Genomic DNA, 16,358 nt, shown 5'->3' on the forward strand with positions numbered 1-16,358 from the left:
TATCTGAATATCATAGGGGGATTTATAGACAAGGTTGTGCCAAGTCTATCCCAAAGGAAATTTGAAAGATTCCATAATAAACTAAAATTTTATACACATTAATTTTCATATTAATTTTTCTATGGAAAAATTTGGATCTATATCTCAAATTTATTACATATTATATATGTGTAATAAATTTTTATACATAGTAAAAATTTACACCTATATTTTAGTTCTTGTGGATTTCGATGTTGTAAGGAGTTCAAATATGCTATCCGTTATTTATTTCGACTTCTTGGAGGTGTTAAAATGTAATAAATAAGAACCAGTAAAAAAAACCTCCACATTGATCTGATATGAATCATATCAAGCCTATGTTGGGCCTGATATGATTTATATCAGTCCCACTCATGAGGATTTTTACTGATTCTATCTTTATTACATTTTTACAACTCTGTAAATGGCAAAATAAATAATGGATCAATTTCTGTCGATTTATGAGGTTACAAAAAGTTCAAATATGCTATCTATTTATTATTTTTATTTCTCTAAATATATTAAAATGTTATCAAAAAATTAACTAAACTTTAAACGGAGGGGCTCACCGAAGGCGAGTTCTTTCGCTCCCTCATTTGGAGGCCGCGGAAGGACTTCGACCACCTGCTCAGGAGGGCCACGGAATATATAAACGTGGAAGAGGCCCCAGGGGCGAGAAGGAAGGAGGCGCCCACCGAGCCCACATCAATGCCCGAGTGGTGACCACTGAGCAGCCATCAATCACCCAAGGGGCCCCGAGCAGGAGGAGCGCAGCAACACCAAGAACCCCGAACAAATACCATGCAACATGTGGCAGCCAGTCACCCAAAAGCGGCGAAGGGAAAGTTATGGATGCCAATGTTATGCTCGTTCCACTAGTCGGTGACACACAACATGCATGATTGCTATGACCTGACACTAATCACTGGCAGACCGACTCTGTGGGGATATTGCCATCGATCACCATCTCTTGATCAATGCCATAGATGCCAATTAGTCGGCCGAAGGGATGCAGAAAGAACGACGACCGAACCATGTCATCATCAGACCCAAAGAAGAAACAACACAAGTCCCGCCCGAGCTTCTGCTGAATGGAACTGACCCTCGGCCTGAGAGGAAGAAAATAGGAGCAGTGCCGCTCGGAGGGAAATCAGAATGATTGTCAATGGACCGATCGATGGTAATTCCAACCGAGCAAGGAAGTCAAACGTGCGGTGACTAGAAATACATGTTGTTGGATGTATCAAGGAGAAAGCCGACGAGCCTGAGATTAGCTTCGACCCTCAAGACTTATAGGGAGTGGAGATCCCTCACGATGATGCCTTGATCGTCCAGACGGTAATCACCAACTATACCATTCATTGAACTTTTGTCGATACAGGTAGCTCGGTGAATATAATATTCAAAAAGATATTCGATCAGCTGCAAATTGGCCAAAGCGAGTTGCAGCCAATGACGACCTCGCTCTATAAGTTTACAGACAACGAAGTATTACCGATCGGCCAGGCTTGACTGGCTATATCGCTCAGAGAGGAACTGTTCTAGAGGACAAGGACCACAAACTTCATTGTGGTGGACGTGTCACCCGCCTACAATGTTATATTGGGCCGACTGACCCTTAATGAGTTCCGAGTGGTAGTGTCTACTTTCTGCCAGAAAATCAAGTTTCTCATGGACAATGAGGTGGGTGAAATTAAAGATGACCAGTTGGCCGTTCAATGATGCTACATCGAGATGGTCATCCGAAGCAAGAGCTGCGCGGAAGGCCCCGCGCTTTGGAAGTGAACACTATCAGGGAAGAACCTCCCGTGCTGGTCTATGAGAAAAAAAGGAGGAAGTTCATATTCATCCCAGCTGATTGGAGGCTACCACTTTCATCGCGGCCGACCTAACAATGGAGAAGAAGGTAGAACTGATCACTTGCCTTGGGCTAAACCATGATATGTTCGCCTAGTCGACCTATGAGCTCCCATCCATCTCGCAAATTGTAACTTAGCATGAGCTTTACGTCCGACCGGACACTTGGCATGTGAAACAGCGGAAGAGGGACTTCAGTGTAGAGCTGAACTAGATCATCTTGATGGAGATAGAAAAATTGCTGAAAGCCAGTCACATCTGTGAGGTTCAGTTTCCAAGCTGGCTCACCAACGTCGTGCTGGTCTCCAAATCGGGCAACAAATGGTGAGTCTGCATCAACTTTGCGATCTAAACAAGGCTTCTTGAAGGACTTCTATCCCCTGCCTAGGATAGACCAGATGGTGACTCCACGGTGGGTTGCGAGCTGATCTGCATGTTTGACGCATATCAAGGTTACCATCAAGTGCCGCTTACCCGGGAGGATCGAAAGAAGGTCAGCTTCATGACTGCCAATGGAACTTATTGCTACAATGTCATACCGTTCGGATTGAAGAATGTCGGTGCCACCTACCAGAGACTGATGAACAAGGTGTTTCGAAGGTAGATTGGTCGTAATATGTTGATATATGTTGATGGGATATTAATAAAATCCCTCCGAGCTATTGACCTTTGTGTAGACATTGAAAAAACTTGTTGAACCCTGAGGGCATATGGAATAAAGCTGAACCTAAATAAGTTCCTATTTAGAGCAAAGAGTGGTTGCTTCCTCGGATACATTGTCACTGAATGGGGAATTGAGGCAAATCCGAGCAAGGTCAATGCGTTACAAGACATGCCTCCGCCCTACAACTTGAAAAAGGCTCAACGGCTGACCGGACGGATTACTGCACTATCAAGATTCATCTCCAAATAGTCCGACTGGAGTCATCCGTTCTTCAAGATCTTGCGCCGAGCGACTAAGTTCTAGTGGGATGAGGAGTGCAACAAGGCGCTGGAAGAGCTTAAGAAGTACCTGACCTCCTTGCCTATATTGGCCAAGCCCAACGCTAGTGAACCGCTATGGATTTACTTGTCATCAATCGAGTATGTTGTTGGCCCAGTGTTGGTAAGGTAAAATTGGCCGTGAGTAAAAACCTGTATATTTATTGAGTCATATATTAAAAGATGCAGAGTCCCACTACACCAGTCTCGAAAAATTGGCTTTCGCACTAGTACTCGTTGCTCGGAGACTTTGTTCGTACTTCCTATCACATGCGATCGTCATGATGGCCAACAACGCCTTGGGAAGAGTCTTCCTTAACCCAGAGCCATATAGACGGCTGATTAAATGGACAACCAAGCTAAGTGAGTTTAACATACAATATCAGCCCAGGATGGCAATCAAGGCCCAGGCCTTAGCTGATTTTATCACTGAGGTCTAGAATGCCGAACCGGATGTGACTTTAAAAATATATGTAGATGGATCGTCCACTTGGCAAGGTAGCAGAATCAACATTCGCTTGATTTTGCCACGAGCGAACAGAGTGCAATTATCCATGCGGCTAGATTATCGGGCCACAAATAATGAAGCCGAGTATGAGAAGTTGAGGGCAGTGGTTATTGGGGATGTTTGAAATAAGTAGCTCCCCACTCAGGCTATATGCAGAAGCTTTTGAGAAGTTGAGGGCAAACTTCTAAGAAGTTATTATATAGAAAATTCCGCGATCAAAAAATCAGGCCGCGGATGAGTCGACTAAGTTAGCCAGTTCATTTTTGCCAGTTGTGATAAGACAGCCGATCGAGTAAGTCTCATTGGTGGCACACATCGATAGGATGGATGAAATAACCTTTCTGAGCCATTGGAGGATCTCGTTGATAGAGTTCCTCCGATCGGGTAGCAATCCAGTCGATCAGGATGAAGCTCTCTTGTTGAAAAAGAGAGCTAGATGATTCACTCTGATTGGAGACCAGCTATATAAAAGAGCTTTCTCAAGACCATTGTTTAAGTGTGTCAGATTGAAGGACGTCGAATACATCCTTCAAGAAGTGCATCAGGGCTCCTGCGGAAGTCATTCGGGCGACAGATTACTGGTCCGAAAAATCCTATTGGCGGGATATTTTTAGCCCAAACTACAAGATGATGCCGCTCGGACAGTGGTCACTTGTTTATCGTATCAAAAATACCATAACATCCAGCACTGACCAACCGAGGAGATAAAGGCATCCACGGTGTCTTGTCCGTTCGACCAATGGGGCATGGATATCATTGGATCATTTCCAATAGCAACCGATCAGTGAAGATTTATACTTGTTGTAGTAGATTATTCTCAAAGTGGGTGGAGGATGAGCCGCTAGCCAAGATAACCGAACATATGGTCATCAAGTTCATATGGCAGAATATCCTATGTCAGTCCAGCTTCTCTTGCCGGCTCGTCTCAGATAATGGCAGGCAGTTCACTGATAGAGACTCAAGGAGTGGTGCGAGGGCTATGACATTGCGCAGGCTTTCACCTCAGTGTTAGGACCAAAAGTAGCTAGAGGGGGGGTGAATAGCTCGTCGCGTTCGCTCGGTGCTCGGCGTTGCTTGTTCCTTCAAAGATGTGCAGCGAAAATACAAAGAAACAAATCACACAACGCTAACAAGGTTGGTTTACTTGGTATCCACCTCACAAGAGTTGACTAGTCCAAGGATCCACACCTACGCACGCACCCTCCACTAATAAAACTCTCCTTTATGGTAACTACTAAGGGCGGAGAAGCCCTACAAGACTCAGTACACGAAGAGAGGGAAAGGATACAAGAAATACAAGCTTACAAGCTTACAATGAGTACAAACCCTAACCCTAACTTCTCTTCTTGACTTTGATCCGCCTCTTGACTTGGAAACCTTCCAAGATCCTTCAAGAACTGGCGATCTGAACTTTGCAAGTGCTGTGGAGAAGCTGGCGAGAGATCTGGAGTGAATCGGTGAAGAGATGCTGCAGCCAACGCACGCCTGCAGCTCAAATACGACGCAACGGTCGGATCCCGATCGATTCGAATATTCCCAATCGATCGGGGAGGCTTTGGATCGATCCACGGATCGATCCAGGAAAAACGCCTGGATCGATCCAGCGCTTATCGCGCAAAGCAGCCGCGTCCCAATCGATCCACTGATCGATTTGGACATCTGGATCAATCCACGAATCGATCCAGAGGCTCTCTGTTCGCTAGGAAAGGCCTGGATCGATCCACTGATCGATCCAGCACTTGGTTTTTGCCCAAAACCAAGTCCCAAGCCTCTCAAACCAATATCCGGTCAACCTTGACCTGTTGATACATCATGCCTAGCATCTGGTCACTCCTTTGACCTGCTAGGACTTCCCACCAAGTGTCTGGTCAATCCCTTTGACCCACTTGGACTTTACTCGTCGTGCCAAGTATCCGGTCACTCTCTTGTCCTACCTGGACTTCCACCAGATGTCTGATCATCCTTGATCCATCTGGATTTTCCCTTGCCTGGCTTCACTCACCAGGACTTTCACCTGCCTAGCTTCACTCACTAGGACTTTCACCTGGCTTCACTCACCAGGATTTCCAATCTGCCTAGCTTCACTCACTAGGACTTTCACCTGGCTTCACTCACCAGGATTTCCAATCTGCCTAGCTTCACTCACTAGGACTTTCACCTGGCTTCACTCACCAGGACTTTCACCTGCCTAGCTTCACTCACTAGGGCTTTCCAATCTGCCTAGCTTCACTCACCAGGACTTTCACCTAGCTTCACTCACTAGTCAGGTATCCGGTCACTCTTGACCTACTTGACTCTCCTTCAATCACACCGATCAATCCCTGATCAGAATCTCCCCACATGAACAACTGCACCTGCATTGTCCATGTGTCTACATGTATTGTCAAACATCGAAACTATGACCAAGACCCAAGCTTGGTCAACTCAGTCAACCTTGACCTAAAGGATATTGCACCAACAATCTCCCCCTTTTTGATGTTTGACAATACCTTTAAGTTAGGACCATTCTGAGTTAAGCTAGTCTCATAGCCTTAACTCCATTCATGCCAAAAGTATGAATGTTGGTTCCCTTCATTCTCCCCCTATGAGCTCCCCCATAGGTAATGAAAGCCTAGCTTAAACCACACATTCTCCCCCTATTGGCACACATCAATCCATCTTTGAGCACACATCAACCCATGCCTCAATTTTAAGCACACTTCAACAAATGCCCCATTGTTGAAAACTCTCTCCCTGAAGAGTTGTTCATCGTTGTTCACAACTTCACTCGTTGTGGTCAACACGATAATGAAGGTCCCATACCCTTCAGTATCCTTAACCTTACATTCTCCCCAATGTAGGCAAATGCCCATCCTTGAGCATTATCCACTTAGAACCCACTTGAACAATGAGGATATCCAATCCCCATTAAAGTTCAAACGCTCAACCTTGAGCATGTTCTTAACAGAAGGTTAACCACCTTCCAAGGTTCATGAAAAATAATTTTTCATGTCTTTAAAGAGTCCCTCCCCCTAAAGACATGGTGGTAACTTCTATCATTGCACCAACAATGACTTGGAATTCCTAAACCTTTAGGAAACCCAAATTTTAGAAGTTTTGAGGTTTAAATGTTCAATATTTGAAACAACCTCAACCTAAACTTCTACTTAGTCTTCGTTAACCAATCCATCCTTGTTTTCAACATGAAAACACCCTTTTTATGTATACAAATGTATTTTGAGGGGTTAGGAATGGTTACCTAGACTCAAAGAGGTTCAAAGATGCTGAAATCAAGCCTTCCCAGTCAAAATCAGCAACTTGGATCGATTGGAGTTGGGTTCCAATCGATTGAACCTTTCTGAATCGATCCACTGATACCTAGATCGATCGGCTGATCGATCCAGCGAGCTTCTGCTCGCAGGAGACTTGCCTTCTGAATCGATCCACGGATCGATTCGGGCACTCCAATCGATCCATGGATCGATCGGAGCTCTGATAGTTGCTGAAATTCCATTTCAGTCAACTTTAGAAACCCCCTAGAAAATTCTACAAAAATCCAAAAATCATGAAATTTCGTGTAGACATTATTTAGGGCATACTTAATCATGGAAAAATAGCTTTCTATGAAAATACATCATATTTTCAAAGATTGACACAAACTTGAAAACTTGCAAAAATTTTAGTGTTTTTCTTCAAGTTTGTGTCTAACTATTCAATGGTGATTACTATCAAAAGATAGCCTTCACCAAGGTTTTCCAAAAACATTTTAAAAATATTTTCAAAACCAATATCCCATCATGTTCCTTGGGCATAATGCACATGACTTGTACATTAGCTTTCCCAATGATGGGAAAACACATAACTATGTGTTTTGATGAACCTAAAACTCAAAAGAATGCACTAAATCAACATCTTGAGTTTTGTTCATCTTCCTAACATCTCACTTGTATCTAATGTACACTAAAACACGGACAAGTCACCTTATAGTCCTTGTGAGATGTGGAATTTTGATTTTTTCCCTAATCTAGGGATCATGCATATCTATCTAGGCATTCTAGAGATATTAGACATCCACCTAGGATGTCACTTGTCAATAATTGTTGTTAAATGTCATTCGTCCTTAATTACAAGGAATTAAACTTAATGCATGATTATGTTATGGCATACATCAAAAGAAAATAATTTTCAAAAGAAAATATCCTATTACTACATGATGTATGAATGTCATGACATGGTATTTTTGGAGTTTTCATAATAAAATAATGAATTCAAAAATAGACATGATGTCATGGCATATGATGGGCAAACAATCATGGCAATGTTTAGCATAAATAAAATATACCTAGATTACCTATCTAAATATCCTTAATCACTTAGCTAAACTCAAAATATACCACTTGTTTTAACTTAAAACGATACCACTTGTTTTAATTTAAAACATTAAACCTAGATTGCCCTAACTGCTTTAAAGAAATGCCAAAACCTAAATTGACATTTCTTATTTCTCTTGATTTGTTTATGCCACTTAATAATTAAACATATCCTCAAATGTTGGCATATTTCATTTTTCCACAAGAGTAGCACTAAGAAAATACCAAAGTCCCAACTTGGTATTTCTTATATTTTTCTAATTTGTGCCTTTTTTAAGATAAAATCAATTTTTCCACCAATAGACACATGTTACTCTTTCAAGAAGTAATCAATAGGTCCATTTCATTTTCAAAGGTTAACTAAAACCTTGAAAATGCTCCTTGAGTGTCAATTTCCTCAAAGTTGGGTTAACTACCCTTCTAATCAGAGTTGACACTCTCTAACCCATCTATGGGGTAGAGAAGATGCTCTTAGGAACCCAACACCTATTGGTGCTCCTTGGATGCTCTAGGTACTCACTAGGAATAACTTCCCTAGATACCTTCCTAGTGATCTTGTTGGGCTTCTTAGAAGCCTTGGTCACACTTTCTAGGTCAACTCTAGGGATAACCTCCCTTGTGACCTTGTTTGTGACTTTCTTAGACTTCTTAGAAGTCTTAGTCACATTTATTGCAAAAATACTCTTTGGGATGACTTCCCTAGTATTTTTGGCTTGACCACTAGACCTAGGGTTTGTTCCATAACTATATGGAACTCTATGGTAAGAGGGCACATCCTTCTTAGCCTTTGGTTTGTATCCCAAACCTCTATGGCCATTGGATGACTTTTGTACCCCTAAACCTAGGTTATGCTCATTTTGCCCTAATAGGATATTTTCCATCCTTTTTAGGGTCTTTTCCATTTTATCAAGTCTTGACCTCAAGACTTGATTTTCCATCACTAAGTCCTTAGTTTTTGGTTTTCCATTAAGTTCATGAGCATTTTTGTGCCTAGGCTTGTAGATACAATCCTTAGAGTTCTTGCCTAGACTTTTACTTACATTCCTAGCCTTAGGTGTAGTAGTTTTAGCATGAAAAGCTATATGTTTTTCTTTAACGCTATCATGCTTTCTATTTTCATGGTAAATAGCATTAAAATGATATAAGTTAGAACTATCATGCTTTTTACCATAATGTAAAGGGGTATGCTCAATAAATGATACCTTCTTCTTTACCTTGGAGGCTCCCCCTTGACAAATGCCTCCTTGAGCCTTGACCATCTTCTTCCCCTTGGGGCATTGACTTCGGTAATGCTCTTTTTGGTTGCAAGAAAAGCACACAATGTGCTCCTTGCTCCTTTTTATTCCGGGGATGATCTCCTTGGGCTTCGCCTTGCCCTTTTGTGCCACTTGGCCCTTCTTCTTGGCCAATTTAGGGCACTTGCTCTTGTAGTGCCCATGTTCCCTACACTCAAAGCATATAATATGATTTTTATTTTTAATTGAAATATTTATACCTTTGCTTGTAGGGGTGGCATCTTTTCCTTTGGATCCGGAGGTAGAAGCTTCCTCTTGATCCGATCTTGATTCTCCTCCATTTGATTTTTCTTGACTCGTGGAGGTAGAAGCTTCTTCAATCTCTTCATCTCTTGACCCGGATGTAGAAGCTTCTCCTTCTTCTTGATCCGGCGTCACCAAGGATTGCTCCCCCTCAATCCTAGAGGTGGAGGCTTCATCATCTTGAATATGAAACAAGGAGTATGCTCCCTCCTTGTTCCCTTCGTTGCATTCCCTTGAGGATGAAGCTTCTTGGATTTCCTCTTCTTCGGAGGTTGAGCATCTCTCAACCTCGGAGCCCTCCTCTTGGTCTTGCTCCAAAGAGTCACCCTCTCTGGATACTTCTTGCTCTTGTACAGTGGAGGGGATCTCTTCATGAAGCTTGGCCAATTTGCTCCATAATTCCTTTGCATCTTCAAATTCTCCAATTTTGCAAAGGATGGTGCTTGGCAATAAATTTACCAAGAGCTTAGTCACTTTATCATTGGCCTCGCACCTTTGGACTTGCTCTTGGCTCCACTTGCTCCTCTTGAGAACTTTGCCCTTTGAATTTCTTGGAGCCTCGAAGCCTTCCATTAGAGCAAACCATTGCTCTATCTCCATCATAAGAAAATTTTCAATTCTTGATTTCCAAGAATCAAAACTCGTGGAAGTGTATGGTGGAGCCACCCTTGTGTCAAATCCAAGTCCATCTTGGAATTGCATCTTGAAGTTGAGCTTTTTGATATCTTTGACTTTGACAATTTTTGCTTCAACTTCTTCACCCTCTAGCTTTTCTTGTTATGCTTGACCTTTCCGGTGATGATTCCGGTGAAGAGCGGCCTTGCTCTAATACCACTTTTTAGGACCAAAAGTAGCTAGAGGGGGGGTGAATAGCTCGTCGCGTTCGCTCGGTGCTCGGCGTTGCTTGTTCCTTCAAAAATGTGCTGCGGAAATACAAAGAAACAAATCACACAACGCTAACAAGGTTGGTTTACTTGGTATCCACCTCACAAGAGGTGACTAGTCCAAGGATCCACACCTACGCACGCACCCTCCACTAATAAAACTCTCCTTTATGGTAACTACCAAGGGCGGAGAAGCCCTACAAGACTCAGTACACGAAGAGAGGGAAAGGATACAAGAAATACAAGCTTACAAGCTTACAATGAGTACAAACCCTAACCCTAGCTTCTCTTCTTGACTTTGATCCACCTCTTGACTTGGAAACCTTCCAAGATCCTTCAAGAACTGGCGATCTGAGCTTTGTGAGAAGGCGAGAGATCTGGAGTGAATCGGTGAAGAGATCCCGAAGACGACGCAGCGGTCGGATCCCGATCGATTCGAATATTCCCAATCGATCGGGAGGCTTTGGATCGATCCACGGATCGATCGAGCGCTTATCGCCTACGCCTCGGATCGATCCACGGATCGATCCGGCGCTTATGCGTCCCCAATCGATCCATCGATCGATTGGACATCTGGATCGATCCACGAATCGATCCGAGGCTCTCTTGGAAAGGCTGGATCGATCCATCGATCGATCCGACTTGGTTTTGCCCAAAACCAAGTCCCAAGCCTCTCAAACCAACATCCGGTCAACCTTGACCTGTTGATATATCATGCCTAGCATCGGTCACCTTTGACCTGCTAGGACTTCCCACCAAGTGTCTCGGTCAATCCTTTGACCCACTTGACTTTACTCGTCGTGCCAAGTATCCGGTCACTCTCTTGTCCTACGGACTCCACCGGATGTCCGATCATCCTCGATCCATCTGGATTTTCCTGCTCGCTTCACTCACCAAGACTTTCACCCTAGCTTCACTCACTAGGACTTTCACCGCGCTTCACTTTCCAACCGAGCTTCACTCACTGACTTTCACCGGCTTCACTCACCAGATTTCCAACCGCCTAGCTTCACTCACTAGGACTTTCACCGGCTTCACTCACGGGACTTTCACCGCCTAGCTTCACTCACTAGGGCTTTCCTTCCGCCTTCCTCTTGTTCTGCCATTTCCGCTTGACTTCCTAGTCAGTGTCCTGGCCACTCGACCTACTGACTCTCCTTCAATCACACCGATCAATCCCCGATCAGAATCTCCCCACATGAACAACACCTGCATTGTCCATGTGTCTACATGTATTGTCAAACATCGAAACTACGACCAAGACTCGAGCTACCTGGTCAACCTTGACCCAAAGGATATTGCACCAACAATCTCCCCTTGATGTTTGACAATACCTTTAAGTTAGGACCATTCTGAGTTAAGCTAGTCCCATAGCCTTAACTCCATTCATGCCAAAAGTATGAATGTTGGTTCCCTTCATTCTCCCCCTATGAGCTCCCCCATAGGTAATGAAAGCCTAGCTTAAACCACACATTCTCCCCCTATTGGCACACATCAATCCATCTTTGAGCACACATCAACCCATGCCTCAATTTTAAGCACACTTCAACAAATGCCCCATTGTTGAAAACTCTCTCCCTGAAGAGTTGTTCATCGTTGTTCACAACTTCACTCGTTGTGGTCAACACGATAATGAAGGTCCCATACCCTTCAGTATCCTTAACCTTACATTCTCCCCAATGTAGGCAAATGCTCATCTTAATGTAGGTTGACTCGGGGGGGGAAAGCAGCTCTCATTTTATTTTACCATCGGACGATAATACTAAACGACAATACTAAATAGGAGGTGAGTACATGTACTCCTTAAAATTTTGTTCTCCTGTCCCCAACTTATAACCCGCGTAAACGTGATTGCCTGCTGATCAATACCCAATTCTTGTAGTTTCCCTTGAGATAGATGAAGAAGACATCTACCAAGAACAACTCTCAATCCCTTTGCATGGCCATGGCCTGCAAAGCATCATGGCGCAGCTTCTACGCTCTGCTTCTGCCGCTACTCTTCCTCCTCCTGTCCCAGGCTGCTGTTACAGCTACGGGGCAACAGCAGCAGCAGTGGAGCCAAGAAGCTTGTGCTCCCTTCTCTTGCGGTCTGTTCCACGACATCAGCCACCCATTTCGTCGAACAACTGATCCGCCTCAGTGCGGGGATCGGATGTACGAGCTCACCTGCGACAGCGACAAAGCCACCATCTCCATCGGCTCCACACACTACTTGATCACTCAGCTATCTTACAAAAGAGGCACGATCCGCTTGGTGGATCCAAAGTTTGCGAGCGGAAGCTGTGGCCTCCCTTCCCAATCTTTGACGCCTTCCGATGATTATTCCAGCTTCGGCGTATTTTCTCCCGCGGGAAATGTTTGGGCAAGTTTCATGAACTGCACGAGAAGAATCGAGGGCCTGGCTTCGTATCGACCTGTTCCTTGCTTGAGCAACAACAACACTTTTGTCTACGTCGTCGTTGCCGATGGCGGAAATAGATTGTCATACCTTTATCCATCATGTCATTTTCTGTCGATGATTCCAGCGATAGATGCCGAATCCTCAACGAGGGATGCATTCCGCATTCTACATATGGGATTTGATTTGCTATTCTATGAAGCGTCGAATGATTGGAAAAGAATAATCCGCCAATGTGCGATTGAATCCAAAAGGTAATTGAATGCCTTGTCATGCCGTTCTTTCCGAGTTGCTAATCACCCAATGACTGATAAAGCCATTCATTCGTTCACACTTTGCTTTTCTCTTTTTGGTTGTTTTTCCCCTTTACTGACTAGATGATGTGCAAAAAAATAGTTTTCAAATTGCATGCAGCTATCTGACTGCTTTATTAAACTGATCTCATGCAGCTTGTTCTTTGATCTACTAAGAGGCAAGCACATGCTCTCCCAAGTTTACTTCCTCCCCTATAGTGAGATACACTTTGCATTTTGCATAGGAGACCACTACCAAAGGGCTTTCATTACTCAAATCACAATTGCAGTGGTGGTATTCATCCAGATTGTGCAGCTCTTAGCAGGTACACATTGATGTTCTTCTTGTTAATCCTCCCTCCAATCGAATCCGATCCTTGTATTTGAAAGTTACACTTGTTTTCTTTTTTTCTTTATGCAGTTTTCTTGATACTGGGCCGATTAGTCATAGCGCCTATGATAGTTTGGTTCTTGCTTGGTTACAAACTATGGAACAGGGGAGTCACAGTTGACCTTATAGAGAAGTTTCTTCGGCGCCAGCAAACACTGATGCCAACAAGATACGCCTACTCTGAACTCATAGCAATCACAAGGCATTTTAGAGAGAAGCTCGGCCAAGGTGGCTTCGGCTCAGTCTTCAAAGGGGAACTTCTAGGGGATCGTTTTGTTGCAGTTAAGATGTTAAGCAACTCCAAATGCAATGGCGATGACTTCATCAATGAAGTTTCTACATTAGGTAGGATTCATCATGTGAATGTCGTGCGGTTAGTTGGATATTGCTCAGACGGATCAAAGAGAGCTTTGATTTATGAGTATATGCCTAATGGCTCACTTGACAAGTACATTTTTGCTCCCAATGGAACTAATGGTCACTTTTTCACCTCAGAAAAACTCATTCAAATAGCAATTGGTATTGCACGGGGCATCGATTACTTACATCAAGGATGTGATATGCAGATTCTACACTTTGACATCAAGCCTCATAATATACTTATAGATCATAATTTCACTCCGAAGATCTCTGACTTTGGACTTGCAAAATTATATCCAAAAACCAATGCTCTAGTATCAATTAGTGCTGCAAGGGGAACAATAGGCTATATTGCTCCGGAGTTGATATCTAGAAGCTTTGGAAAAATCTCTTTCAAATCAGATGTTTATAGTTTCGGAATGCTACTAATGGAAATGGCAGGAAGGCGAAGAAATGTAGATCCTCACGCAGGGAATTCAAGTCAAGTTTACTATCCATCATGGATATACGATAAGTTGACTCAACCAGATGAGGTTGAAGTTGTCAACAAGTTTGAGATACAAGACTTGGAGAAGAAATTGGCAATAGTTGGATTGTGGTGTATTCAATTGAGGCCTTCTGATAGGCCAACTATGTCTAGAGTGATTGAGATGTTAGAAGTTGATGATGTTGATTGCCTTCCAATTCCACCAAAGCCCTTCCTTTCATCAAGAAATTCATCTACGGATCGATCTTCAATACTAACAAAACATAGCTTTGATTCAATTTCTATTGAGTTATCATCTGTGGTTTCAGAGTGAACAACTAGTCATTCTATGGATATGTTATTATTGTTATTTCTAGGTATTGATGTATATATGAATTCTTAGATTTATTGCTTATAGGATGAGTTAGAAGTAGGAAGGGTAACCATGTATTGATGAATGGAATGTGTTTATGAATCTAAAGACTTTCTAAAATTGATGACACTTCAAATGAAGAACCACTAGTATACTATCCATCACTTTTTTTATAAGTAAATTATGTTAAGAACTTAGTAAAATGTACAATCTAGGAGTTCAAATATCTAAACACATGCATTTGAATCTCTATGAATATCTTGTCAAGATTCAACACCTCTCTATCAAAATTATAATGATTCTTAGATTTCCAATGAGATATTTCATTACACAACATGGTAAAAAAATTTATTTTTTGCAATACACTCCGAGTCTGTAATCTCGCTTAATTTTGAAGACTCGTAACATCCATCTCACAGTGTTCATATCCTATCCGATCCTACTAACTGAGCAATTGAAGAAGGGGTGTTTTTGAGTCTCATTATTTCCTTGACATAGAGGGCGTGTCTTACATGACACATAAGAAGTCTATCCTTAATATGCAAACGTTTGTGAGCTAGTAGCCATATCACACAAAGTTATGCTTGGAGCATAATGCTCGACTTCTAAACCATTATAGTCCAAATTGATAGTTGATTCCTCAGTCAAAAGAAGTCATGCATTTGCAGTTAACTCAATCATAAGTGTTAGGGTTCTTCAACAAGATTGAGAATTAAAAAAAAAAACATGAAAACAAAATTAATGAATGGTATCCCAAATTCTCTTTCTTCCTTGCTTTCTTGCTTGAAGTGCCTGGCACGACACGCAATCAACGTTGACAAAAGTCGTTGCCAACTACAAGACAACGTTGAGTGACAATGAAACGTGATAGCCTGCAGATCCATTTCCAATTGTTGTAGATTTCGTTGAGATATATGAAGAAGACATCTCCACGGTGACACTTTATTGTATAAAAGGAAGATAACTTACAGGAGATTTTATCTCGCGGTAAAAAAGACGAATACGTGTATTATTTTTATCAATTTATCTTAGAATTAATATGAAAGAAGGAAATTATGAATGATTATTAATTTTTAGAATAATGATTAGTATATAAGGAAAATATTTATCTTGATTTTGTTGAGATTCGAATTTCAGACTTCATGATAATAATACTCCATGTGCTAGCCACTAGATCATTCCTATAATTACAAGAGGGGTTGAGATAAAGATAGAGACAGAATTTAAAATTATCTAGTGCTGATAAAAGCCGTTAATTTAGATTGGATGTTAGGTTGATGTGTCTTACCTAACAATTTAAGTATGTTAGATTAAAATTTTATCAGATTAAGTCCATCATGCGTTGACCCACTTAGGCCTGCAATTCGCATGGGTTCGCTCGCCATGGGACTAAGTTGACCTGTAGATTGACCCACCTAGGCCTACAATTCGCATGGGTTGGCTCGCCATGGGATTAAGTTGACCTGTAGATTGAGAAATACATATAAGTCAAGTTTTATATCAATTTATTATTTTTCTTTGCTATAATTTTTAAATAAAATAGTACTTTTTAATCAAACACTCGTTTATTTTCATTTATATTTAAAATACATAATTCTGGATATAATTGATTAATAAAATATTTTCGATGTAAAATGTTGAAGATATGAAACTTTTTTTATTTTATTTTTAATATTTTTGATGAGTTCATGGGTTGACCCGTCTAATCCACAAATTATTTTGGATTGGGTTGGGTTAGAGATTTCTCAATCCGCTAAAATGATTGATCAACCCATCTCACCCTACCAAATGACTGATCTGTTATGAGTCGATCGACCCATCACAAATTGACCTATCTGACAACTTTGACTGATATTATAATTAATATCATAAATTAATTAATTAATTTAAAAATATAAACAAAATTAAAAATTACGTGAATATTAATTTTCTGAAAATATGT

General features: G+C 41.8%; 1 protein-coding gene across 1 annotated transcript; it reads left to right on the plus strand.

Moving 5' to 3' along the window:
- The first annotated feature begins 12,080 nt into the window (after positions 1–12,080).
- LOC122019329 (rust resistance kinase Lr10-like) lies at positions 12,081–14,539 on the plus strand. The gene is made up of 3 exons (XM_042576808.1): positions 12,081–12,787; positions 12,983–13,152; positions 13,248–14,539. Exons 1-3 carry the CDS (start codon positions 12,081–12,083, stop codon positions 14,375–14,377), a joined length of 2,007 nt encoding a protein of 668 aa, XP_042432742.1. The 3' UTR covers positions 14,378–14,539.
- Positions 14,540–16,358: the final 1,819 nt, after the last annotated feature.

This window comes from Zingiber officinale, chromosome 9A, assembly GCF_018446385.1.
Source record: "Zingiber officinale cultivar Zhangliang chromosome 9A, Zo_v1.1, whole genome shotgun sequence".
NCBI lineage: Eukaryota > Viridiplantae > Streptophyta > Magnoliopsida > Zingiberales > Zingiberaceae > Zingiber > Zingiber officinale.